The following is a 26,570-nucleotide window of genomic DNA, read 5'->3' as shown; positions in this document are numbered from 1 at the left end:
AAATGTGCATCTTATAAAAGCAGTAAGTGTAATATGTAGTTTTAAACATATATTTTCATTGTGAAGAGAAACTCACAAAGTTATGTGATTCAGGAAAATTCTTGTTATTGTTTCGCAATGAAAACAAGTTTGACACTACTGTTTTTTTTTCTTCACTGCATACCATTTATCACAAATTCAATTTTATTCATGGCTGCTTTTTTCTCAGGACCTGGCAGAGCATCTGGTAATCCATGGGCATTGTCTAAACTCGACGGATCATAAGGAACTGAGCAGCCTCTTCAACCTGGGCCAGGAGAGCTCTCGCTGGGCCATGGATCGTCGCGTGGCCCTGGCCATGGCTAACCTGGATATTCCTCAAAACTGGAATGTGTTGGGGAGCCACAGTGGAGACGGTGAGAGCAGGATTATCTTGTCTTGCAGAAAGGGCATTCCCGTGCTGATGTGTGGATCAAAAGGCTGATAAATTTGTTTTTCATTATATGTGTGAAAAATGTTTAATTACGCACACATTCTTAAACAAAGGGAGTGTGCAAATTGACAGATGAGGAAGATTAAGGAAACAGCCAAACCAGTTTAAAGACAGATAAGTCTAAAGTAGGACTATTTATGTGTCATGTCAAGAGCAATAATTATTGAGGGCGGTAAGTGAGCAGTTGACAGGTTTTCAACACGTCTCTTAGTGTTAGTGTTGGAAACTTGGAGCCGGTGCTATCCAATGAGGGTGAACTTTTCAACTCTGCTCCTCTCCACCTCCTCCTTTACTTTCTCCACCATCGTTCCCATTTTCCATGCGCACTGGACTGAAATCGGAAGTGAACATAGTCACATGTGTGCTTCTGTTGAATTCATCAGAGCCAATTAAGCAGCATGTAATGTGGTTAATACAGCCTTTCCATCTGGAAGTAGCCCTAGGCAGAGCTCAATAAATCTGAGTGTGTGTGTGTGTGTGTGTGTGTGTGTGTGTGTGTGTGTGTGTGTGTGTGTGTGTGTGTGTGTGTGTGTGTGTGTGCTTTGTGCTGGCTACCATGTTTACTAGATGCCACCATCTGTTTGTATGATTTCAGTGTTTGTGTAAGGCCACCTACATAAATAACAAACTAGATTTAGGGTTAATATAGTTATGGCAGTCTGTTTCATTGCAGTGTCTCCCTCTAAATGTCTGCAGTTAATTTGATAACACTGCTTATGAAATCACTCACTATTGCTAATGCTGTATGTGCCTGAATGATCAATCTCCAACTTTCCTTTTGTGGTCACTATTTGTTTACAGTTCTGCAAATTTAAAGACACTGGAAAAACTTCAAAAATCCACATACTGTCAAAAAGTAATTGTGCTGTTGGAGCTTGGAATTATAATTGAGTATTAAAATTTTGACATACAGCTGGCAAAAGTATTTTCTTGTGAAATCTGTCTTTATAACTCAACAAGGCCTGCATTCTGCAAAATACCCTTGGAAAGCTGGATTTTTATAAGGTCCAAACAGAAGTGGAGTGATTTAGATCTATAAAGTAAATCTGTTTTTAGTTTAACTAGTTCCTACTTATTTACTATAATCTAATTTACAATAAGATAGTATTTCATGAGTCAGTTTTGCACAGATTGCACTCATTAAAAACAAGACTTTTATCATGTGTTTCCTGTCATTGTCTGCAGTCAGCAAGAGTATATGAAAGCAAATACATTGATATATTTTTTTAAAGAATCATATAACATTACTTTTGTTCCTAAACAATGTCATTTAGCTGATGTTATGGTTCTACAGTATGATCAGTGTTTGGCTTTTGTATATGTTTCCTTCATGCTTCTCGACTGTTTTCCTCTTGCCACATTTTTTGAGTTTGTATGCAGTCTATTCACTCAGGATCTTTCTATTCACTCAACATCTCTAAGTCGCCTCATGTTGCCTTGAAAACCCTTTTCTGAAAATGCAGACTGTCAGGCCTTAATGAAAGCTGGCACATACTGGATATTGTCATTCAAGTGACTTACTTCTGTGGTTGCCTTTTGTAATTGTGATTTATTGGAGTCATTGTCTAGACTGCTGATGATTCAGTTATGAATACTTCAGTATAATGGGAGCAAAGTCACAAAAATAATGATATGACCTAAACAGGAAACTCCATCAGCAGTGGTCACAGTCGAGACTCACCTTCACTAAAATACAGTTTACAAGATATTGGATACACAAGCTAAACAAACTAAAAGAAGTTTCTCCAAACTGATATGACTGCAGGGCTTGTACTGTACAGCGTTGTAAGGTGTTTCTGTTATTTTGTCCAATGCATTTTTTTCTTTGATTTGAAAGAATAATACTTAGCATGAATAAATGTTCACAGAGTTTTACGATTATGCTGAATTCATGCTGCATTCTTAAAAATAACTCAGCTGCTGCTCGACTGTAACTGATTCATTGTAGGCCAGTTACCTGGATACAGAGTTTGTTGGTCGGCATTGAGTGACAGACACAGACATAAGAAGCTGTCTCCACTTTGTTGAAGAGCTTTTACTGTCTTAAAGTGGGTCAGTGGAGCAGAGGGATCCAGTGCTTTGCAAGAGAAGAAATCAATCTTTGACATTTAGGTTAATTATCATCAAGCAGAGATTCTTCACTTTATAGTTTCCTCCTATTTTTCTCACAATCTGCCACTGGCTTATTTTCTGTGCAGAGTTCTATTTTTGATATTATTATATTATCTTCTTGCCATATCCAGAGCACAGTCCAAGAGAGTCTCCCCTCCATCTGGCTGTGCGATGGGGTCTGTGTAGGCTGGCGGAGCTGCTGCTTTGCCAACCGGGGGGTCTGATGGCTGTCAGTCTTCCAAATGAAGAGGGAGTCACACCACTGCAGTTGGCACAGGCAGCAGGCAACACGGAGCTCCTGGAGCTGCTCATACAGTAAGCTTATAAGCTCCAACATGGGAGAGAGACAGTGACAAATGAATCACTGTTGTGTTGTAACATAAAGCCTTAAACTCAGAGCTTTCCCACAGGCAATAGAAAGGGGAATCTGTCCTTTGAATAGAGAATCAACCCAGTTTTACACTATCTATTACCCTAGATAATTTTCATTCTTTAGATTGTTCAAATACTGTAAACATACTGCTGTAAGTACATTTTTATGAACACATAAAATGCTAAACACCTGTTAGTATTACCTGTCAAACTCAGGAATGTTTTGTGCTCGTCTGGCCATAAATCTTTAGTACAGCTTTAAAGGCCTGCGAGAAAATAAAGCATCCATACTGACTGACAATACTTGTAGAGAGAGAAGCTTTGAATAATTCAGTTATAACAGTTTATTTATTATTATTAAAGTTTGTTTCTTTTTTTTCTTTTTTTTTAACTTTCATTAAACTCACCTGCTTTGCTGCAGTCCACCCAACCCTTTAGCTACGCCTCCTGCAGGTCTCTCTCAGGTGTGGGCGGACCGGTCTCGCTTGCTGAGGTTCTGCCATGATATGGGGAACCTGACCCTGACTGTCCGACAAAACCTGAGGTGGAGCTCAGAGGAGAGCCGACATGCTGACATCCTGCTTCTCAGAGACAGGCTTAGAGATGAGGACTTCCTCAGAGAGGTCAGTGTTTTCTGATGCTAGTAAATGTAAATGCAGGATAAAAACACAACATTGTCAATTGTGGTTAGATAAAATATGAATTAATAAACCTCCAGGCCTTATTTATGTGGTCAAAAATTACTGTTTGGTCCTTCCTTGTGGGGCTTTATACATAATCAGAAACTGTTTTACTGTAGCTGATACACCTGAAAATACCCCTGAAATAAAGCCAGGTGGATTTGTGTGATTATACATGCAAAGTCACTAAGTGTGGAGTCAAAATAAGTCCATTCCAGTCAACTTATACATTTTAGTTTGCAGTATCTTCTTATTTAGATATCACATTTTCTCCCTCAGATCAAAGCACTAAGGAGGGAACGGGTAGAGACCATCTTTGGGAAGGAACAACAAGTGGATGACCCGGCAGAGAACGGTATCATACTCTTCCCTAATCTGGGTGCTTTGTGGGATTTTGGAGGCTTGACTTTACTAAACCATCCTGTCTTATCTATTTTCTTTCATGTAGAAATGATCTGCCATTTTTTGCTCTAATGGTTGATCTGGCCAGATACAGTGATTTGAATCTGGCCACAGTAATGGTAGAAATTGACTGCCCTCATCTGGGGATGTAGGGTACTGAAAGACTAAAAAAAAAGAGGGGTTGGGGGTTTGACTTAAATGATCCCAGAAATAAGAGTCCATATTATTTAAGAGTAAATAACAATCAAGTGCCAGATATTCGTATGATAATAAGCAACCTTACATTTATTCCATAAAATGCTTAAAGTCTAAATGTACAAATCACTGCATTTGTATGGTGTGAAAAAGATATAAGATATAAGTATTACTGAGGCTATAAGTTAAATAATAGATTAGTTGGTCAACTCTAAATTATTTAATGATAGATTTGTTGACTGTTTAATTGTTCAAGTCAATCATCAAGCAGAAATGCTTGTTCCAGCTTCTCAAAAAGTAAGAATTTTCAATATCCAGGATTCTTAACAATAATATGAAGCTGAGAAAATCCAGCTTTATATTATTGTAAATGTAATTGTCTTTAAGACATTTAAAAAAATATTTTAGACTGTTTTTGAAGACAAGATTCTATTTAAATATGTCAATTTTGGCTCTTGAAGATTATGTAAATTGAAAAAATAATCAATAGATTAATCAATGGTGACATGTGGACAATTACAATCCCTTCTACAAGATTGTCCCTTCTGCCCCTCTCTCTCTCTTTCTTACTCTCTGTCTCTCTCGCCTTTGGTGTAGGCAGCTTTAGAGCCAGCTGGCATCAGTATATCAGACTTGAATGAATGTGTTTCATGGTATCATGCTGAGGCACAAAAAGACCATTGTCAGGTGTTGTTTAGCAAACTCTTATACATTACATCCTCTCCTTTCTCAGCCTTTGCTTTCTCTTCCTCGTTTTATGTCATTTTTCTTGTCTCTGACTCTTTCTCCCAACCTATATAACCTTAATGGGCCACTACCATTTCCCTCTCGAACATTTCCTGCCTTTATATTTATGCGTGACCCCAGGCTGCGGATCAAACCACCCAAACACTCATTTCTGTGTGTCGCTGCCTCATTTCTGGTAAACGATCATACACCGTGTGCTTTGATCTGGAATACACATGGTAGTTAAATGAACAGAAAGGAGATCAAGGCCCCACTATACATATACCCCCAGGTTATTAAAAGAAAACAAAAACAAGACCATATACAGTACATACATCGTTAAAAACCTGTATTGGAGCTTATTTGAGTCTTGTTTGAAGTTTAATGGCTAAGAGTATGTTCCCTCTTCTTTCAGGACTGTATCCTGATATCAATGGAGAAAACTCAGCTGCAGAAGAAAATGTGAGTGTGAAAAATAACCTGAATATCTTTTGTTCCCAAGAATTTTGTTTTTTATGACACATTTTAAAGTACAGTAAAGTTCTATAAATACAGGAAAGATTGATCACAAATTGTGTTAATTTCATCAAGTATGAACATAAGTTACCTGTACTTAAAAAAAGTACAAAAAATATAACACCTTTTGTGCCATCGTCTGGATATTTAATTTCAATTTTCTAAATGTCTGAAAGTTCAGCTCAGTCTCCATGAACATCTGCATCAGCCAGTTGTGAAACCGCACTCCTGGCTAGAACAAGGCACTGACTTCTCCTTCCTTCACTGGCCCTCAATACTCCACATTGTTTCACTCTTATTGTTAAGGTGTTGGAGCCACCACCCGGGAACAGGTTGCTGAATAACTGACTTTGTGAGCGGTCAAGTGTGTGTTTCATGTTTTCAGAGGTGTGGCGTGCACACATAGCTCTGGTCATCCTAGCGGACCTGTTATATGCAGTACAGATGTTTAGCTAATTGATTTTTCTCTTTCATACACCTAAACGCCTTGTACTTTTCTGTACTTGTTTTTAGTTTTCTTGGTCTGCTTGTAGCCTGATGGATAAGTCTCACTCACTGTGCAAATGTGTGTGCTGATTAATGAAAGGTTACCTGTTTCTCCACTCAGGACTACGAGGAGCCGCTGATGTTTTGTCTGAATGAGGAGGACCAAGTGGACGAGCCATCGCAGTCTGACTTTGGTAAAGGGTTATTTTATTTTTAGCATTCCTTTAAACTTCATACCAAACAGCTTCTCAGAAGTTTCAAAAAAGCAGCCTTTTCTGAATATGGCTTTAATTTTAGAGCTGGTGGTGCCTCAGCTGTAGATCATGTTTTGTGTAGACTGAAACTGATCATTGTTGTTTTAGGTGGTATTATAGTCATAGGAAGTTATCCAAGTAGCTTCCAATCATTAAGTGAGTCCAAGAGCAGGAAACATTTCCTTTCCTGAAAAGAACTTGGAATTCAGCTTTATCCTCCTGTATAACTGTCTACCTTTCCCACTGACTCTAGGATCACATTTCAACCCCCTTGCCTGTCTTAGCTTCATCCTCTAGGGTTTTTGGAGGCTTGTCACTCTGCTTTTAGAGTGATTGTGGCACTCAGAAGGAATCTTTTTAATATGACACACGGGCAACACTCCTTAAACTAATCCAGCGTCACTTTTATTCCTGCCAGCAGTGACAACAGAAATGAATTTTAACTAGGTGGCTGAAGGTGGCTTCATTCTGATCTTCTTCTGGACGGGAAGGGAAGGATTTGAGAGTGGGAACATCCTGCGGGTTAATAATTGGCTTGTATTGCTGGAGAGCACACTGATGCCTCAGTGTAAGAATGCTGTGGTTACAAGCTGAGGCTTCAGGCTTTATAACACTTGGCACTAAATATCTGCAATCTTAACTGCCTGTGGCTGGTGTTGTTTTCCATGCTATATGGTTTAGTTGTTTTTTACTATGCGTGTGTGTGTATGTGGAGGTTTTTGTTGGCTGTTTGAGGATTTTCACATTTTCCGTGTAAGTCTTTGAAGACTCTGCCTGTGACCTCGACTGATCCCTTCAAACGCCTTTTGTGGTTCAGACAAATAGCTTTGGTCACTTGATTCCTGCTTTCTTCAAATTTCCCCTCAAAGCCATGTTTGAATAAAACAATAACCCAGAATAAGAATGACTCCGATTTTGTACACGTAATTCTTCCAGTATTATAATGCATATTTGACCCATGAGGACATTCAAGTTCCTTATTAGACATTCCAAAGCTGTTGAGCATTACGACAAACTAGTGAAGCGTATGTTTTTATCACATACAGTATGGCCACTTGACTTGAGCTAATGCGTCATGAAATAGACAGACAGAACTTCTGTACTCGGAGCTTCAGCAAGGGATGAGGAATTTTGAGTGTAGCTGTCATGTTCCTCCTGTCCTCTTGATGTCAGCTCTTTCTCTGTCTTTCTCTGTCTCAAATTTAAACTTTATGCCAACTTTATTGGCATCATGATCATAATCAAATAGAGAAATGCCAAAGCGGTTTGGACAAGATTTAAGTAAAATAGTTAGAAATTAGTCCCAAAAAAGACTTTCTCTCTCTTGTCCTCAATCCCTCTGCCCCTTCTGTCCCCCACCTTTGCCCTCCTAATGCCCCCAAAATTCAAATACCCCACCCAAAACATACACTTGCCCCCAAATACCTACACACACACACACAAGGCTCATGCACCCCATGCCCCCACTAGTCCCCATCCTCCCAGGTCAGCATTTTCATGTGAGTTTAGTGAACAAACAGCTAATGACACTTCATTCTGAGGGTCTGCGCTCTTCATAGCTTAAGAAAGGATGGAGGTTGATGTGTGTGTGTGTGTGTGTGTGTGTGTGTGTGTGTGTGTGTGTGTGTGTGTGTGTGTGTCTGTGTGTGTGTCTGTGGATGGGGAGGGCTGTTTGTGGCTGAATGGGGGTTGCCAAGGCTTTGCTGAATGTAGTTTTCCAACAGCTTGTTGAGATCCCCAGGGAGAGGAGAGTGAAGCAGTGTGAGAATGATGTATGTGTGTGTAATGGTGGGGGATAGAGAGCAGGAGAAAGGGATTTATGATATGGATAGTTTGGCCTGGTGACAACAGACGATGAGTGTAACGCCAGAAACGCTAACAAGAGTCTCCGACCCCGGCTGAGGGATCTAATTGGAGAACGGAAAAAAAGGATTAAACCTCACATAGACCCCACAAAGGCAGCATTAATGTTCAGCAGTACAGTGCCAACATCACCCCATCACCACCCTTCCACCCCCCACACACACACAAACTGTTTTAATACTTTCTATAGTTGCATTGCATAGTTACAGTGTCCCTCTTTTTCCAACCTCTGCATACATTCTGCCTACATAACCCGTCTCATCCCCTTTTTCTGTCACATTCCTTCATTTACGTGCTTTCATAAACCTTCATTTGGCCTATTTCCATAGTGCAGTTGTCTCTTAAAATCCCCTTCACTAGCACATTGTCTTTCTTCTGCCACCCCTAGTCAAACTTTACTTGTATTCTTGCTGCTGCAAATGGAGCACTGTACTCCTGCAAGTTGGCAAGAGGAGGAAAAGAAGGGAGGGGGGGACATGGAGAGTGAAGAAGAAAACAGCAGCGGCTCTCACTGCTGTCTCCATGGTGAGGCTGCTGACCTGGCAGTCTGCTCCCCCTCCATGCTCCAAACCCCTTTCCCCCCTTAGACTCCGCTTGGCTTTGACATGCTAAAATATAGAGAAAGAGACGGAGAGAGTGGAGTGATTGCGAAGCACTCTCCTCAGACGTGGCATCATGGATATTTGGAGTGAATGGCTTGTACCTAGAAGAGTTTGGAGTGTGTAGCTCCACATCCCGGCATGTCTCAGAGACAATCATGAACCTTACAGGGTTAATGATTTCTCCTGGGTCCGATACTCACCTCCGCTAGCTGTCTGCCCCCATGTTTGTCTTCGCTGTGGGTTCTGAAGTCACTCCTATGTTTGACTTTGTCTCTGCTTCTCTCCCTCCTTCCCTCCTTCAGTCACTCTTTCCGGCCATCAATACCCTCCTCCCCCTGCCCCTGACAGCATGTGTTGATCTCTCCCCCTCTCCCTCCATACTGTGTGTGTGGTAGATGAGTGACTGACTGAGACAGAGGAAGACGGGGAGATCCAAAGTTGGCACAGATTTAAGAAAAGCAGTTAGAAAGAGAGGAAAAAGCGATACTGTATACAAACTGTAGAAAAGAAAGCAGAGAGAAGACAGAGGTCGGTCCCGACTCTGTCGGACAGTTAGTTCAGAGTTGTGGAGGGGGAAGGGGAGGCTTTTAGGGGGAGGGGTAGTTTGGGGGAGACAGGGGAACATGCTGGCTTAGTCCTGAAGTGTCAGTGTGACTACAGCGGGACTCTCGAAGAAGGAGCTAGTCTGCAGTCTGTTCAGCCATGGGGAAATGGATATAAACTGAGACATTTATTTATACACCTTGAGCTGCTTGGATTAAGATTTTCTTGAAGTCAGTAAATCATGGATTCTGACTCGGACTCGCCTTTTAACTACTCCTGGCCCTCTTTTCCGAGGATGAGGATGCGCAGGAAGACGGGCAAAAAAGGTAACAGAATAGTAACTGATACACTAGAGGTGTAAATCTGTATGTCACATTCACACTTACTGTCAAATGAGTTACCATGAATGTCGGCATGGTCACTTTTCATTTCACACATATCCTTAGAATACAAGTCGTAATATTGTGTGGACTTATGCAGGGTTTGACAGACATGAGATGAATGGAGATGAACCTCAGAGTGAATGATGCTGACTTGAATGTGTAGTTTTCCGTCTCCTCTTGGTTACATCATGTTACAGATGGCAGATAGAAGACTTTGCCACAAACTGCCCTCCTGGTAGACACATTTCACTGCTCGCTGTGGAACAATAAAGTTAAATTTAGACTGTTCCCATTACACATTCATACTCACAGGCATCCACTGCAGCATGGATTCAATCAGAGTGAGATAACTGCATGTTTGCCAGTGATGTAACCTGATAGCTGACAGTATGTTGGGGAATGTCAGATGTCCACTCGAGGCTGATTGAGTGGTTTGGGACTTTCGACATCTTCAGACCACACTGTTGTTTGCATGAATGAACCCTGCCGAGGAGTCGTGGCCTCATGTGACGACTGGGAATGTGCAAAAGGGAGGCCTAAAGTGTGACTTCATATACCTACCCTCTGGCACCTGAAGTTGACAATCATAAGCAGTGTTTGTTGAACTGTCCCTGAAGTGTAATAGGAGTGTAAGTACAGTGCTTGCCACAGTTTATTGTCAATTCACGAGGAATTGAACCAAAACCAAGTTAATCCCAGTGCTTAAACTTGGCACTCAAGTTTGTTGATTCATCATTAGTCATGGGAGCGTTAAACTCACTGCTTAAAATAGTCCAGAGTTAAACCATAGTGATTCAACTGTTTATTGCTTGTGTGCAAAACAGTGACTTGAGGGGGGGCAGAGAGACAGACACAGAAGAAGATCAAGTTACTGCCATGTCTGTGTCATGGCTCAACTCCAGTGGTCTTTTCCTCATCTTTCACTATAAACCTCTGAAAGATTATCCATGTTATTGCTTCGTAATTGTGATTGACATCGGCGAGTTTTATACACACTGCCTGTCTGTGCTATTCAGCTGAAGAGCAGAAAGAACTCCACCGTATAAACGTTTCAAACTGACCACCAAGTGGATTTCAAATTGCAGTTTTTTGAAGTTGAAAGCGGTAACAATGCACCTGCACCAAGTTAAATGTGATTTCAGGTGTGTGGAGCCATAAGTTTATTTCTTCACTCTGAGGGCCGATCACTGGTCGTTCGGGGTTTACCTCTTCCTTGGATCTGTCGGGCAAGGTGACGTACCGAAATGTAAACACAATGGGAACACACAATGTGATGCTTGGACGTGGACGTTAGTCTGCAGGTGTCAAAACTCAGAGTGGATTTGTAGACTTTGGTGGACAATTGTTTTAATGATTTAAACGGCCCCTCATGAGCACTGAAGTGAAATAATTATCTCTGCTCTTTTATAAGGTAATAACAGCCTCTGTTTTGATTTGTTCTCTCCTTTTTTAGACTCAGCTTGTTATCTTACTCTGCTCCTAATTTCTCCCAGCTCCCTTCAAAGTGACATGTGTTAAGTTTGGTGCTTAAAAAGCGACAAGGACAGAGTGGACAAATAATTTTTGTTATACTCATAATAAACGAGCCTAGGTGTTTACACAATTAACAATTATGATTCTGTTTATCTTTAACTTTTTTTGTTTTCCCATTTAATTTCCCCGGCAGATTTCCAAAGAGAGTGAACCTTGAGAAAGAGCCCTTGTGACAGCCTTGCCTCCCCCCTTTCCATCCTGCCTCTCTGGTTCTCTCTCTCCCAGGGGTGTGCATGGGTTGAAGGGTCACTCTCTGTGTTTAACTGCCCTGGTCTGGAAACCTGGCACTGACTGCTGCCTTTGTCTTAGTCTCTGTAAGAGCTCTAGGTCTCTTTCTTTTTCTCACTGCTCCTGCTCCAGGCAGTGCTACTGTATAGGGTTGGCTCTCACTCTGGGACATACTCTAAATATCACATCACTCCAAATATACCTTCTGTGACCAAAATCCTATACAAATAGCCCCACACACTGCTCCACATTCCTTAAAACCTTCTTTGAAATGGCATCCTTGCAGGCAGTACTCACTGTCTCAGCGATAAAGTCAGTTTCTCCAGCAGAAACATTGATTTTGTGCAGCTATAACATGTTAGTAATATGAACTCCCTGCTCTGCTATTCCCCCAGTTAACTAATGTTAAACGCAGATCGCAGCGCCTGACAGTAATGTTCACTGAAGCGGTGTTTATGGGTCAGAGGTGTGTGAATGATCAGGCCCGTGGCAGCCAGCTGTGGCTTTGGACCTGCCCCAGAACCTGAACTATTAGGCCTGTCTGTCAAGTTCCTGCAGTGGGTTTATATGAAACAGTATCTGCTTTCAAACAGCAGTTTGACCCGCATCCAGGATTTGACCCTTACTGGATTTGATGTTGGATTAAAACTAATTCTCAATGTATAGTAGAAAGTTTAACACAACTTTGTATAGGTATTATGTATCTGGATTCTAGTTCATATAATACAATATATAATGGTACTCCAGAAGTGTTTTAACAGCAGAAGAACAGGTCGTAGCTTTTATGGTTAGACATGTTCTGCTAATTCCAAGCTGTGATTACGTACAGTACATTTTGATGCAGTGGCCTCTGTATATCAAGCAGTGATTCAGCTTGCGTCTATTCCTTTACATCTGATGTAGATGGAACATGAGTCATCTGGTGTCCTCATCAGTGTCTGCTTTACTCCCTGTTGCCTCAGATTTATTGGGCTCACTGCCTACAGGAAACACAGCCAATTGTTGGTCTGATTTATTCTCTGCTACAACTGCTGAACTTCTCTTCTCCTACTCTGTGGTGCTGGCAGCTTGGAAACATGAATAAACTATGGATTTGTTTCTTGAAAAAGACTATTGAGTCTTGGTTTGATATCTGCTTGAGGAGTTTAGGTGGAAACAGGGGTGCAAAAAATATGTTTTTTTTGCACAAATGGCAAATGGCAAATGCATGGCTTGGCTGGCGTAAGGTGAGACTGTCATTAGGACCATAATAATATAACTGAGCTAATGAGGCTGCCTCTTCTGGTTAGTGTGATAGAGCATTGTACTGTTACTACCGGTTGCTAATGTGGTTAGATGTTCTTTTTTTCCCGGTGAATGCTTTGCATAATGTAAAATCTCTGACTCAGTGCTGCATGTCACATACAGTACATAATGCAGCTGAATGTAACCACAGTCTGTTTCTGTTTGGTTGCTTAGAAGCTGCACTGGAACAGTTTGGGGTAAATTGTCAGATTCATGAGCAGTTGGGGGAGGGGGGTGGGTCCTTGCTGTTTTGCTGGTGCACTTTTCTTTTAATTGAGCATGTAACAGATTGAAGGTGAGCTTTAAAAATCGATAACTCACAGTTGAAGAAAAAAAGATACTCCACTGTGGAAAAAGTAGTCAAACAGAATGCTGAAAAGCTGTTGATTTGCTAATGCATGTTTGATTAGTCAGTTTATTAGCATACAAAATAAATCTGTTTTAGACAGTTAATTTCAAAGGTTGCAGATATAACACAAATGTTTCATAGTGAGTGTGGTGCTGAGATTGGGGAAAAAATGGGCTGAAAACTCGACCAATGTTATGTACTGTAACGCTCAACACAAACAACATCAGGAATTTCACATCATCTTGAAAGAAGGCACGAACTGCTTAGTAATCAAGATGCAAACTTGGGTTTGGATCCATTAGTGGTCATTACCAACATCCTAAAATTTCAATTTTTAGTATTCATGTATGCCGGTTTACAGATGAAATAGCCATTATCATGAAAATGGAAAAAAAATAATCATTGACGATGAAGTGATATTTTGGAAATGCTTTGATTAAATGTCCCTTTTTTGACACAGTGTAATTGAAACTGATATTGTATGAATCTATACATACAGTATACATACAGTACATACCCATATATGTCAGTGTACTGTACTGTACACAACTTACCATAGAGAAGACTAGAGAGAGTAAAGAAGTATGATGAATGCAGATGCTCCAGTACAATGCACATGAGGTCACTGAATAGTTTGATGAGTATTAAATGACTCATATGCTACGGCCTTTTCAGTTTCATATTTGAACCTTGTGTAAGAGGTCAAATGAGGGAATGTCCTTATAAATACTGGTGCTCCAGAGACTTGTAGAATATATACTAAGGTGCATTGAAGCTGTTCTGGAGGCTTACTAACACACTTTACAGTGTATTTTTCCTTTAATTTGCCATGACCTTGACTTCAGAAACTGCCCACTTATACTTGTATATTGCGTTTTTTTGTTCCTTTTTATAGGCTATTATTTTTCGTACTTTATTTTAAATGTGTAAAGAAAAAAAGAAAAAAGAAAGTGATTTTTATTTATTTATATATTAGTAGTAATAGTATTATTAGTATTAAGTATTTTAGTTTAAGCTCATGTTTGAGAATTAATGAATTAATCTCCTTATCTGTGCTGCATAAAGATTCATTGTTGTTGTCGCAAGTGTTTTGACATTTCCCTCTCTTTGTGTATGTAGGTTCTTTCCTCGCTTGTGCCTGAAATACTTTCTTAGAAATTGTGTTGTGGAGAAGCTGTGTTTTGTATAGAGCACATCCCAGAGGGAGCTGTATGTGTGTTTTGAGAGCAGGAGTGTTTTCCCCTGTTTAACAGCGAAACCAGGTTTCTGCTCACAGTGACTCCACTGTGTTGAAAGGGTCCTTCTCAATGCTACTGTGTGCTCACTGGGAGTTATTTCCACTCACCTCTGTATTGAAGGCAGGGTTTGGAAGAAACATGCCTACAGATGCCCACTCACAACTCTATGCACACCCATTCACGTGTGTGTGCAAAGAACCATTCAGACTGACACACACACACACACACACACACACACACACACACACACACACACACACACACACACACACACACACACATGCAGTGAGTGCTGGTCCTGAACAATGACATGCAACTGCCCAAGATGTCTATGTCACTTCCTGTGTTTGTGAGAAGTTAGTCGGTGTTGCTGTGGAAACCAAATGTAATATTGAAAAAAAAACCCTTCTCTCTCTTTCTCTCTCTCTCTCTCGCTCTCTCTCTTTCTCTTTCTCTCTCTCTCCGTCTCTCCCTCCCTCTCTCCCTGTGGCTCCGTCCCTCTCTGTAGAGAAAAGTCAGTCCATAAGGGAGAGCCAGGCCTCGTCCCCGACTCTGGCTGCAGCTGCCAGACTGTCAGCAATGATCCATGGCAAAGACAGAGTGTACGCTAACGCCATGCTAGTGGACCAGGTGAGTTGGATTGAAAATGAGAAATTATAGACTCTTTTCTTTTAAGTGTGAGTGGAAATACACAATATACATTAGCTTTATATTTCATAACATTAAGTTAGAAAAGACTAGACAATGTTCCATCACAGGAGTGATAAATTAAAAGGTTCTGCTTGAACATTATGCTCACTCTCTTATTTTTCTGCTCTAGGTAGATGACGCTGACATTAAATACCGCTCTGCTGGGGAGAAGGAGGTGAGCCCTGTGCCACATGTTGGCAGCCCGTGCTGGGACTCTTTCTCCATGACACCTCCTAACTCTGGGAGCTGGCCCAAGAACCGGTTGCCCCATTCTGGGGAGAGGGGCGTCCAAGGCCCAGATAATCACAGGGAGCCATCTCCTCATGTCTCCCCTTCTCCTTCCTCTCCTTTTACTTCCTCCCCAACTTTTCCTTCCTCCCCCCTGGCTTCCACCTTCCGTTTGCTTGAGGGAGGACAGAGGCGACAGACGCAGCCCTGTCTTCCAGTCTCTCCTGCGTTGAATCACAGAGGATGCAGCTTGCCAGTGGCTACGCGGGGCCTAAGGTAGGACAAAACTGCAAATAATTTTTAAATTCATAATCAAAGACAAGCAGCATATGTTTTAATTGTAGAACTTTTAAATTGACTGCCTCTCAACCGGTTTAGTTTTTTATGTTAATTTGATCCAGATAAACTGAGGGAACAGTTAACCCACTCCAACATACAAAGTGTCACCTGTTTGGAATTTCAGCAAAACATTATTTGATATTTAGTGGAGGGATTGTAGTCATTGAAGGTGCAGAAAATGACAGGAAGCCTGGACACAATTGAGCTGTTTGTGTACTGAAGTTTCTCTGTACATTCCTTTCAGTTTCCTCAGTGCTGCGGGATCGTCTGTCTTAGGTCAGAAGTTGGCAAAAGGCTACATAGTTGGTAAAACCTGGTTGTAGCCTGGATTTAGCCATGATTACTGTTTTTTAGATTATGGAGATCATCTGTACTTCTCTGTGCAAAATGCTATAGGTCATCTTGGAAACATTATCTTTGGGTGTGCAGGAGTTTAGATTTCAATCCTGCTTCCCCAGTTGAGCCTTGGACCAGTTGGAGGCACCATATCATGGTTAATACTTTTATAACAAGAGTGGTTTGAGCTGGTTAATTACAGAGGTCTGTTTTTCTATAACTGTAATGCAAAATGGCAAGACTTAGTACAATATCAGTATACTGAAAATGAATAACTTTGTCATGTGTGTTTTTGTGTGGAAATAGTCCTAGCCTTGAGTGTGACAGTGGAGAAGAGGACATACTGGGACATTCCTACCCCTGCTCATCTTTAAAGAAGCAGTCCATGCTGCGCTCCATCTCAGGAGAAGAAAGGGACTCTTTTGACACATCCCCGGACTTTAACCGCACACATTCAGACAGCACGCGCAAGCCCACCAAGGTACACCCCTCTATAAACATGTTGTATTAAATACTGAGAAAAGATGTTTTTAATCCATGTAGAATCCTCTCCTGATTCTACTAGCCATTTGCTCTCAAATAAGAAATTGAAAGTACTAAAAATTTGTGCATACACTAATTGCAAAATGAATCTCCTGAACACATAACCTGCCATACAAACATCAGTTTTGAAGCCCAGACTGTCAACAGCTTACTGCTGTGAATGAAGGGTCAGACATATTTAGTGGATTTGTCAGCCCTGCGTCTCCAAGTTTCCTGTTTGCAGTGTTGAAGCTACAAATTTTTGCTTGCTGCTTTGTCTGATATGTTCCTGCTCTCACTCAGAACCCAGAGGAAGCCGAGGTCCGTCTGCGCTCCTACTCCTACTCCTCCCCAAAGGCAAAGCCGTCACGCCCACTGCTAAACCGAGATGCAACCATCACTGACCTGGCAGAAGGTCAGTGAACTTTGATCCCTTTGCCCTGTGACCTTTCTGTTCTGTTCTGAGTGGACACATGTGCCACATGTCTAACAGGGAGAAGACCAGACAGGTGTCATAAATCAATGAAATGTCTATTATGTATCCAGTCTCTGTGTTTAGAGTCAGCTCTGCTATGATACAGCTACACTACTCATGTGTGCGTACATTTAAGGCCGTACTACAGTATATCCTGTGTAGATGGTGCGTTCAGCAGCAGCGGTTGCTCTCTACTTCAAGCTTTATCTCTCTCTAAATCCTTCTCTCGTCTCAGCCAAGTTAGTAAGTACAAGTAAAAGCTGCTGTTGGGTGAATGCATTACAATGCCCCTCTTTGCTCTTTTTGGTGAAAAACAGGGCAAGCTGGTGATTATCAAGAGCTGCACAATTAAATGGGTATAACTAAAACATTTCATGAATCACCACAATGTAGAATATTAAATACATTCATACAATTGAATTACTCATCATAAAGTTGAGCAGTGGTACAGTGGTAAGATTTAGTGGAGCACCCATAATGGCAATGCCCAAACCGCCATGTCAGAGAAGAATAAATCCATTATTATTTTGAATCGCTGGCTGATCAATAGCAGACTTTCTCCCAAGCTTTATGCCAAGTACGTTCTTTGTTAGTAATAAAACAATAATCATCCAAAATACAATATTATATTATATAATGACCGTCAAGTAGAGATCTAAATATTGGATACTGTGCATTTTTTAATATCTTTAGGCTTTGGAAAAATGCTTTCTACGAAACTCTTAGATCATCTGAAGGACGAGTTGATTCAACTGTGGGGATTTTGTTTTGCTTCAGTTTTGGTACATGTTTTGTTTTCCTCTTGGTTTTGATTTTCCATTTCTGCTGTCAACTGTTTTTTAGAGGCAAAACTCCTGTACTGTGTTTGGTCTTTCTCTGTAGGGGTTTGCTGCATGGAAATTTTCCAGTACTTCTTGTATTTACTCAATTCTGATTGGGGATGGTGGTTTTTAACCCTCTTGGCTAATTCACTGAGAATCTATAATAATGTCTTCAACTTCAATGACACATTTATTTCTGGCTACTCATTTGCCTTTCCCTGTGACTCTACATTACAGAGCAGAGAGCATTCAGCCTGACTGAGACTCCCAGAGAAAAGAGGTAAAACCAGAATGTCATTTTTCTTAGGGAAAATCCACTAAACTGTGCAGGGTCTTGCTCATATGCTAGAACAGACTTCCTGCCTTTTGAGGCATCGATGTTGTCCAGTGGTTAAGAGATTGGCTCAGATGGGTCTGCATGTGTGTATTTGTGTGCGTTTGTGTCTTTAGAGTTAAACCTGTGGTTGGGGTCTAACTGGGCAGGATGTGACTACTTCCTGTTGCAAGGCTGGGGCCAGAATACGCTCTGATTACAACCTCAAAATTACCCTGAGTAAACAGCAAAACTCACGCCATTCCCAGACGTCAGACCTCAGAAACATCCAGCTCATTTTCAGACCATGTCATTGATACTGAATTTATGATATGTGTTACAAACATTTCAACTGGTGAACTTTACAATGCGTCATTTGCCATTAATTTCTTGCTGTATTTCCATTTCATACACGCCACAATGCATATTCATTTCATAGTTTATTTCATTTCGTTGCCTCATGAATGTATCACGCTCTCATTCATTTTGTTCACTAATAACCATGCATCGCTAACAAAGGAAACATGTTAGAGGATCTTATTAGGCAATTAGATTATCATAACAGGTCATGAAGTTATTGTATTAGATCATATTAATACTGCAGTATTCACAACACCAGCCTGAACAGACTCACCAATCATTTTAATTTCTCACAACATCAGTATTCATCCAGTGTTGTAATATTATATGTTATTTAGCACAAGTACCCATGTGACTATCTACATGTTAAAACTTTAGTCGTCTTTCTTTTCCATACACACATATCCACACATTTCCATACAGTGTTTTTTAATAACAGACATTATTAACATCTGGAGTCTCACGATGAGGCAAAAAACAACAGCTTGGTCTGAGGTGTGTTATATCCACGCAGGGTTTTGGGTTTCCGTAAGCGGGCCCAGTCAGCAGAAGAGGAGAGCAGTGCATCACTCCAACACCTCACCCTCACAGAGTTCCTCAAAGAGTATGTTTTCACCAAAACGGCCTCACAACCATGCATGTGTTGGCTTAACCCATTCTAACGCTGTCTCACAACCATTCCCCCCTACTCATCCATTAACTGCATCGAATCTTTGCAGCTGATTATGATTTTTGAGTCTTCAGAAGTAGATTATATTAACATGTTTAATGTCGGGTCACAGTATAGGTTTGCTGTGATGTTGCATGTATTTTTTTTCTTTATGTTCTGTCATTGTTGCCTTTCACCTAGAGTGACTTATGTAACAAGCTCTGTAAATAGTTGCCACATTATTAATTGCATTTTGCCAAGGTCATACTATAAATAGCATCCTCTAGAGTCCATAGTGACTTCCAAGCATGCCAAGCATGTTGTTAAGAGTAATAGTCTGTAGACCAGGGGTCCTGGAAGACTGTCTGGACATTCTTGCATTTCAGCATGACACCAAAGTCTCAGATTATTAATTTTGTTTTAGTATATTAAAAGTACTAAAATAGCAGTTACTTGTATAAAGGGTGTGCATGTTGATCTTGAATGTTGCAGTCTTCAACAGGCCAATGAAGTGATGGTTTGTGATGACTACTTACTTAAATTTTCACACTGAAACAGGATCGAGGATGAGGAGTGGGATAAATACATAATCCCATCTAAAGTCGAGTCAGAGAAGTACAAAGTCAGCCGAACCTTCAGCTTCCTAAAGAACAGGATGTCCAGCACTCGTAACAAAACTAAGGTGAGCAAACAGATCTGCTTTTTCTTTCAGTGGAAAATAAAAAATTATGCATTCCACAATTCTACCACATGTGTAAAGTGTGATTGAAAAATGTCTAAAGTAGAAGCTCATTAAAGGAAACTGAGCTGAAAGGCTTTCAACCAAAAGTAATGCTGTAAAAAGGTTTACCACCTCACAGGCAGACCATGTCAGAATTCCTGTGCTGGGGTGCTGTTGTCTGTGCACGGTGTCTTTATTTGGTGAGGGAGAAAATTCCCTCTCCTTAGGTCTTAGCAACGGGACACAGTGAAAATATTCTCTTACATAATGCACTGACCCCCAACACAGCATGAGGAACCAAAACACATTCCATAGTATATTCTCAATCTTATAAACACGTGCGCATGTGTTGGAGAACATGTTTCCATGTAGGCAGAGACACATATGATGTGCATGAACAGTCAAAAAACAAATACGCACTCACAGACTTCCTTGTTAGGTTTGATGAGAAAATAAACACTGCTGTATCACACACACACACACACACACACACACACACACACACACACACACACACACACACACACACACACACACACACACACAAAGGGATCCCCCGAATGCCCCCCTAAGGGTGAACCACCACAACAGCAGCGTCCCCATGGACTTTAACAAAGTAAACAGAAAGGCTCACTCAGAGGCCCCTTTATCTCAACTAACTCCTCTTTAACAGGTGTGTTACAGCAAGAAGATCACTGATATATGTCTCTCTCTGCCCGCTACTCAGAGTCATGTTATTTCTACTTTGGCAGTTTACATGATATTCTGGCAGTAACTGCAGTAAATGTCAGCTGAATGTGTAGATTTAAAATATTTATGACTTGTGTTTCAGGTGAAGGGGAAAGAGGTGAAGGAGGGAAAGGAGAAGACAGGAGCCGCTAATGGACACCAGTTTGTACCTGTGTCTCCATCTGGTCCTGCTCTCTGTGTGGCCTGTGATAAGTCTATTTCTGGGAAGGAGCTATTGCAGTGCTCTAGTAAGTATTACAGTACGAGTGCTGTTGATGTTTTATGTCCCGTGGTGATTGAACTGCTCAGGGTTTGTGTAAATTTCTTCGCACGTGTTGCCTTGATGTTTTGTTTAGCCTAAAGACATGAAGTCAGTTTTTCTTCCTCCCACCAAGTTAACATTCATCTCAGGGAGCAGGGCAGTTTGACAGCCATCTGGACACTGAATCCAGATATGTGGTAATTTTGTTTATTAGCAGTTTACTGATTAAATTAACTGGGGTTTCATCTGCTTTTGTCCGTAGACTGTTGCCTGAATGTCCATAAGAACTGTCGAGAGTCAGTCACAGTCTGTGGCAAGGTAACTGTCAGACTCATGCACCACATTTGGTCTCCAAAAACAATGAGCAAGAACATTGAATCATTTCAAATAGTAGTTTAAAGGAAAATAAACTCTAAAAGACTTCACAAACATAGATGTTGATGATTTACAGTACAGCACATTGCATGCCTGGGTCTACTTCGTTGTTTGACGATGTGTTTTTTTTATTTATTGTCATGTTAAATGATTTATTGCTTAAAATAGCAATGTCATGAGTCATGACTTGGGCTTCTTTGTATAATTTACAAACAATTTTCCAAGTCAAGCAATCAAACAGAAAGTATTTCTTGAACACCAACTGCCCACAAAAATGTAGTTACAATACATGCTTTGTATTTTGAATTAAGAACACAATTATTGTTTTATAAACTGAAAATCTCTTAATCTTGTGTTGTTATTATGCTGCAGCTATTACTTTTGTGAATCACTGTCCGGTCAAGTGCAGTCAAGTCATGAATCTAGCAGGTTCACATGTTCTCTAGGGGTTGTCGAAATCGCAAGACGCGTGTCTGTTCGGCTGCATCACCCCCAGTTCAAATCCGGCTTCTGGTCATTCCCTCTGTCTCTTACCGTGTTTCCTGTAACACACTCGACTGTGCTGTCTAATAAAAGCAACATGCCAAAAAAAGAAATAAGTGCAGGCAGGCTGATGGGAAGTGGGTACAATGGGAAGAGTAAATTCTGATGCGTGGTGACAAAGGCACTCCTGGAATGTGATGAACGTCACAAAATGATGACTGCAGAGTAGCTGCGGGGGGCATACTTCTATTTACAGTTTTTTTACAGACTCAAATAGACTGATTTTATTGTGTTACAACCACAATAACTTGACATTTATTTCACATTAAGAACGTGAATATTGTGATTTACTGCTGTTAATGTTAATATGATCATATGTTTCCTCAGAAGCCGCAGGAGAGGAATGCTTTGCTGATGAAAAGCAAGACCTTGTCCCTCCCACAGAGTGAGTCAGAAATTATGATGTGTCTCCCTTCTCCCCCCATCTCCTCCCTCTGTCTTTGACTTATTTAGTTGTATCTGTCCTCCCTGGTTTCTCCTGTAGTATATTAAGTAAACCATTTCTCCTCATCCCCCACTCTCTCCTCTCACTGTTGTTCTTTCTCTGGTAAAAAAGTTAAATTTTAATCTGCCTCAGTGGGGGATCAGGCCTGGATTGTGTTTATGTGTGTGTGTTTGTGCATGAGTAAAGAGGTTGAGTGTTTCTCATGCACTGGCAGAATAATTTAATTTCTTAAAGTCAAGCTACAGTATGCATTTCGACCAAGAGTTTGACTAAGGTGTCAAGGTCACACACAGTCAGCTTCAATTACTACAACATACTGTCACAGCTGTAGGCTGCATGCCCAGTTAAACTAATAATAACAAATCCAGACCTTCTCACAGCTTTATAATACAGCAACTATTACAGTGGGTGATTGCATAGATATAAACAAGACATCTGAATTCTAAACAGACTTGTATTTGGGTTTTGTAACAGGAAAGTTTTCCATTCTGGGAATCTATACTGACTCTTCTTCCTGCTCGTTGCCTTGGCGTCTCTTTCAGACTTTGTGAAAGACAACTCTCCAGCCTCCGTCTTCTCCCCCTCCTCCACCTCCTCCTCTTCACTTCCAACAATGGCCAGAGAGAAGAAAGAAACAGTTGCAACTCTCACCAAAAGCCTCTCCATCTCTATAGACAGCAGGTAAGATGGGATGGCAGTGTTCCCACTTTAGACAAGTCAATTTTATTTGTAAAGCCCAATATCTCAAATTTGCTTCAGGGAGTTTTACAATCTGTACAGCAATACCACATCTTTTATCCTTAGACGCTTGATTCAGATAAGTAAAAGCTCCCACAAAAACCCATTACATTTTTCTGGATTTCAGTGAGCCTCTTCAAAAGATTTCCCACACTGCCATTAATAAAATTCTAAGCTATACACTCTATTTGTGATTCAATCCACAAAAACAACAATATCTTGCGTATTGGCACGCTTTGGTTTCAGTCTAAGTACTGGAACTAGTTTTAAAGCTTCACCCATTCAAATGCTCAAGTTCACGTTTGAATCAAACTTGTTTTATTTCTGCACAGACGGCTGAGTGATACAGTAGCGATGGACGGTGAGTGCAGTGTGACAGCTTGCACAAACAGCTCATTGTCTGACGAGGGAACACCGATCACACCGACTCCCCCTTCAGCCGACCCTCCAGTCACCTCGCAGGGTGAGGAAGACAGGCTTACATCATCAATTTGTACACCTACAGTGCATCACAGTTTAGAATTGCTGTAAAATGGATTGTAACTCAAAAGGAAAACATGATTGATGTTCATTATTTCTACAGATACTGGTGACGCTCCTCTAATGAGCGACTTGTCAGCTGACCTGTTTGGACTTGAGGTCGAGTCCTGGAGTTTTGCAGTCAGTCCGGAGTTCTGCAGGCGGCTTGACAGACGCACTATCAAACGTCAGGATGTCATTTACGGTGAGACAATTCTGCCTTTCTTTCTTCAATCTGCAGAGGAACTTCAGCAAAATCCCAATACTTTATACATTTTATTGTATTTCAGTGTAGTATTTCATTTTAGGGTATTAAAGTTAGGGTAATATGAGCATTGTGTAATTGTACCTCAGGTCTTATTGGTTAACTTGGCCCTATTTTTTAGTAGTCAAGCCGGTAAATTGGCAAACTCAATACCGTACATTGTGCACAATTTTGAAGTCCATAAAACTTTTTTCTACTACTTATTTTTTCCACAAATGTGTTTTTGCATGAAGCTGTTAAAATGTGTCCCTACCCAGCAGAAGTGTATTGCCACTTGCTTGTTGCACTGAGATTCAGTTCACACTAGTTGTCTCAGTCAATGAGATTATGAACTATGAACCTCCCCCCTCCCACCCTAAAAATTTGATCTGTACTTTTATACATTCACATACCAGATATGTCAGTGCCCATAATCCACCTTCAATTCCCCCATATAGAGCTGATGCAGACAGAGCTGCACCACATCCAAACGTTGACAGTCATGTCTGAGGTGTTCAGGAGAGGCATGCTGGAGGAGCTGCAGCTGGACTTGGACTGTGTGGCCCGGATCTTCCCCTGCTTGGACCCACTCTTGCTCTTCCACAGGAACCTCTTCGGAGCGTTGCAGGAACGCAGACAAGCTGCAACGCAACCTGACAACCACAGAAATTACCTCATCCATCAGATTGGAGACATCCTGCTTCAGCAGGTTGGCAAACATTGATGCTTGTAAACAAACACACACACACTGTAAATGTCTGCATTGAGTCTCTTACGGGCTCTTTCTCAGTTCTCAGATGAAAATGCTGAGAAGATGAAGCAGGTGTACGGAGATTTCTGCAGTCACCACACAGAGGCCGTCAATGTCTTCAAAGAGCTGCAACAGCAGAACAAGAAACTCCAAAACTTTGTCAAAGTAAGCGTCTGCTCCAACATCCTGTATTCTGCTTAAAAATATGTCTTTTAAAATATCTTAATTTAATATCTGGATTGAGGAGTTAATGTTCTCGTATTATTCACAGCAACAGAGCAATAACTCACTGGTCAGGCGCAGAGAGGTGCCAGAATTTATCCTGCTAGTCACACAGCGCATCACCAAGTACCCAGTGCTGCTGGAGAGGATATTACTGTACACCCAGGGTAAGTCCACTCTACTGCATCCTAAACACACTCAGCCACTAACATATTCAGTGGAAGCAATAACACAAAAGGAAAAACAAGGGGCATTTTTCATGCTTTTTTATAGCAAAATTTAAAATTTGCACAATGATCCAAAAATCTCCACTAGCATTGCATGTTTAGGGTCAGAGTGTTACATGAAAAGTATAAATACAAACTAGCTAGCATGTCAACTACAAATGAAGAAGTTATTTCCTGTTTTCATCATTAATGTGTTATACTAAAATATATATTCTTTGCAAAATGATTATTTTTCTCTGCTGGTTGATGCACTGAAAAAACTAGCATATCATTCATGGTGTTTTAAATATGCTGCTTGAGCATATTTTTATGACTTGTGTCAATGAGCATTTAATGGTTGAACAAAGCCAGTCACTATAAAATGCCTAATTAAGAAGAGAGCTGACATATGCCAGACACAATGTTAAAACTTTTTAATTTAAGTGCAGTCCAGTGAAAAACAGTGTTTCATAATTTGTTATTTTACTAAGATTTCTCCGTCACTTCTTCCATCCACAGAGGGAGGTCAGGAACACTCTGACTTATCAAGTGCTCTGGCTCAAATCCGTGACATCATTGCAGCAGTGGACCTGACTGTAAGTAAATATGATATGTGTCAGGAGCTGCAGGAAGTTCTGGCCCGACTGGAGAACAAGAGCTTTGCCAAGCTGAAGAATGGAAAGGTGTTTCGCAAACAGGACCTGCACAGCAAAAACAGAAATCTGCAGCACAAGGGGCTGGTCTACTGGAAGACTGCCACAGGACGTCTAAAAGGTGTGTTTAAAAGCACCCGTGTCACGAGATCATTCGAGTTTAACAGACTCTACATGTATTCATGCTCTTCCTTTTCCAGATACGCTGGCACTCCTGCTCACAGACGTTCTGGTTTTCCTGCAAGAGAAAGACCAGCGCTTCGTATTTGCAGCTGTGGTAAGACTCAACCTGTGAAAAACATAGAAATCATAGACACCTTGTCCAGCTGTCCATCCTTATTTTTTTATTTTAATCCACTCTTTCAGGACCAGAAGCCTCCAGTAATCCCTCTGCAGAAGCTCATCGTCAGAGAAGTAGCCAACGAGGAGAGAGGGATGTTCCTCATCTCCGCCTCCTCAGTGGGACCAGAGATGTATGAAGTTCACACCACCACCAAAGAGGAGAGGAATGCATGGATGAGACACATACGACAAGCTGTAGAGAGGTTTGTAAATAAAGTCATCAAGTCAAGGAGAAGCCTCAGAGAATTACTTAAATTCTTTGTGCATGTCTGTATGCTTGATTAATGTGTGTAAGTGCATGTGTGTGTTACTCATTATCTAACCTACTATTAATGACCTACATGGCAGGTGTCCTGAGGAAGAGGAGGAAGAGGAGCGGAGTGCTGAATCAGAGGAGGCCAAGCGGGCAGCAGAAGTGAGAGTTCAGAAGATCACTAAGTTCCAAGGTATGAAAACATTTGTGTGTGAATTCACAAAGTATCTGTTACCAGACCTTATTAAAAAATGATTAATTGTATAATCAAGAAACATGAAAGCTCATTCTCTGATAGATCCATAACCAAATAAAGTCCTAATCTCAGCTTTGTTTTGTTTAGAGACGTTGTTGGGTCACGACCAGCGCATCTGCGACAGCCTGGAGGAGAAACTGCAATTGTATGCTGAGCTCACCGAGTTAACCCTTCGCTCACCTGAACCAGTGCCACATCGCCATCTGCTGGTGCAGTCAGATGCTGATAGTGAGACGCCACGAAAGGCCTCCTCACTGCTCACAGCTGCACTCAGAGAAGGTGAGAAAGCTGCTGGCTACTGCTGTGGACTACATGATGCAACAATCATGCTGCGTACATT

General features: G+C 41.0%; 1 protein-coding gene across 1 annotated transcript in view; it reads left to right on the top strand.

Moving 5' to 3' along the window:
- The window catches only part of LOC128365383 (rho guanine nucleotide exchange factor 28-like), a 38,057-nt gene that overhangs the window by 4,846 nt on the left and 6,641 nt on the right, over positions 1 to 26,570 (top strand). Inside the window, exons 4-30 of the mRNA XM_053326094.1 lie at positions 209 to 395; positions 2,716 to 2,899; positions 3,378 to 3,579; positions 3,916 to 3,991; positions 5,375 to 5,421; positions 6,083 to 6,155; positions 14,747 to 14,868; positions 15,059 to 15,432; positions 16,138 to 16,312; positions 16,657 to 16,768; positions 17,887 to 17,929; positions 18,837 to 18,926; positions 19,530 to 19,653; positions 20,525 to 20,669; positions 20,946 to 21,001; positions 21,929 to 21,986; positions 22,589 to 22,727; positions 23,117 to 23,247; positions 23,368 to 23,508; positions 24,006 to 24,256; positions 24,338 to 24,463; positions 24,570 to 24,687; positions 25,246 to 25,500; positions 25,580 to 25,656; positions 25,746 to 25,924; positions 26,070 to 26,167; positions 26,318 to 26,509. Of these exons, the coding sequence (XP_053182069.1) occupies positions 209 to 395; positions 2,716 to 2,899; positions 3,378 to 3,579; positions 3,916 to 3,991; positions 5,375 to 5,421; positions 6,083 to 6,155; positions 14,747 to 14,868; positions 15,059 to 15,432; positions 16,138 to 16,312; positions 16,657 to 16,768; positions 17,887 to 17,929; positions 18,837 to 18,926; positions 19,530 to 19,653; positions 20,525 to 20,669; positions 20,946 to 21,001; positions 21,929 to 21,986; positions 22,589 to 22,727; positions 23,117 to 23,247; positions 23,368 to 23,508; positions 24,006 to 24,256; positions 24,338 to 24,463; positions 24,570 to 24,687; positions 25,246 to 25,500; positions 25,580 to 25,656; positions 25,746 to 25,924; positions 26,070 to 26,167; positions 26,318 to 26,509 (3,775 nt within the window). The remainder of the gene's footprint in view (positions 1 to 208; positions 396 to 2,715; positions 2,900 to 3,377; positions 3,580 to 3,915; positions 3,992 to 5,374; positions 5,422 to 6,082; positions 6,156 to 14,746; positions 14,869 to 15,058; positions 15,433 to 16,137; positions 16,313 to 16,656; positions 16,769 to 17,886; positions 17,930 to 18,836; positions 18,927 to 19,529; positions 19,654 to 20,524; positions 20,670 to 20,945; positions 21,002 to 21,928; positions 21,987 to 22,588; positions 22,728 to 23,116; positions 23,248 to 23,367; positions 23,509 to 24,005; positions 24,257 to 24,337; positions 24,464 to 24,569; positions 24,688 to 25,245; positions 25,501 to 25,579; positions 25,657 to 25,745; positions 25,925 to 26,069; positions 26,168 to 26,317; positions 26,510 to 26,570) is intronic.

Source organism: Scomber japonicus, chromosome 9 (genome assembly GCF_027409825.1).
Source record: "Scomber japonicus isolate fScoJap1 chromosome 9, fScoJap1.pri, whole genome shotgun sequence".
Lineage (NCBI taxonomy): Eukaryota > Metazoa > Chordata > Actinopteri > Scombriformes > Scombridae > Scomber > Scomber japonicus.
The sequence above is the reverse complement of the archived record's forward strand: the minus strand, read 5'-3'. Positions and strand labels throughout refer to the sequence as shown.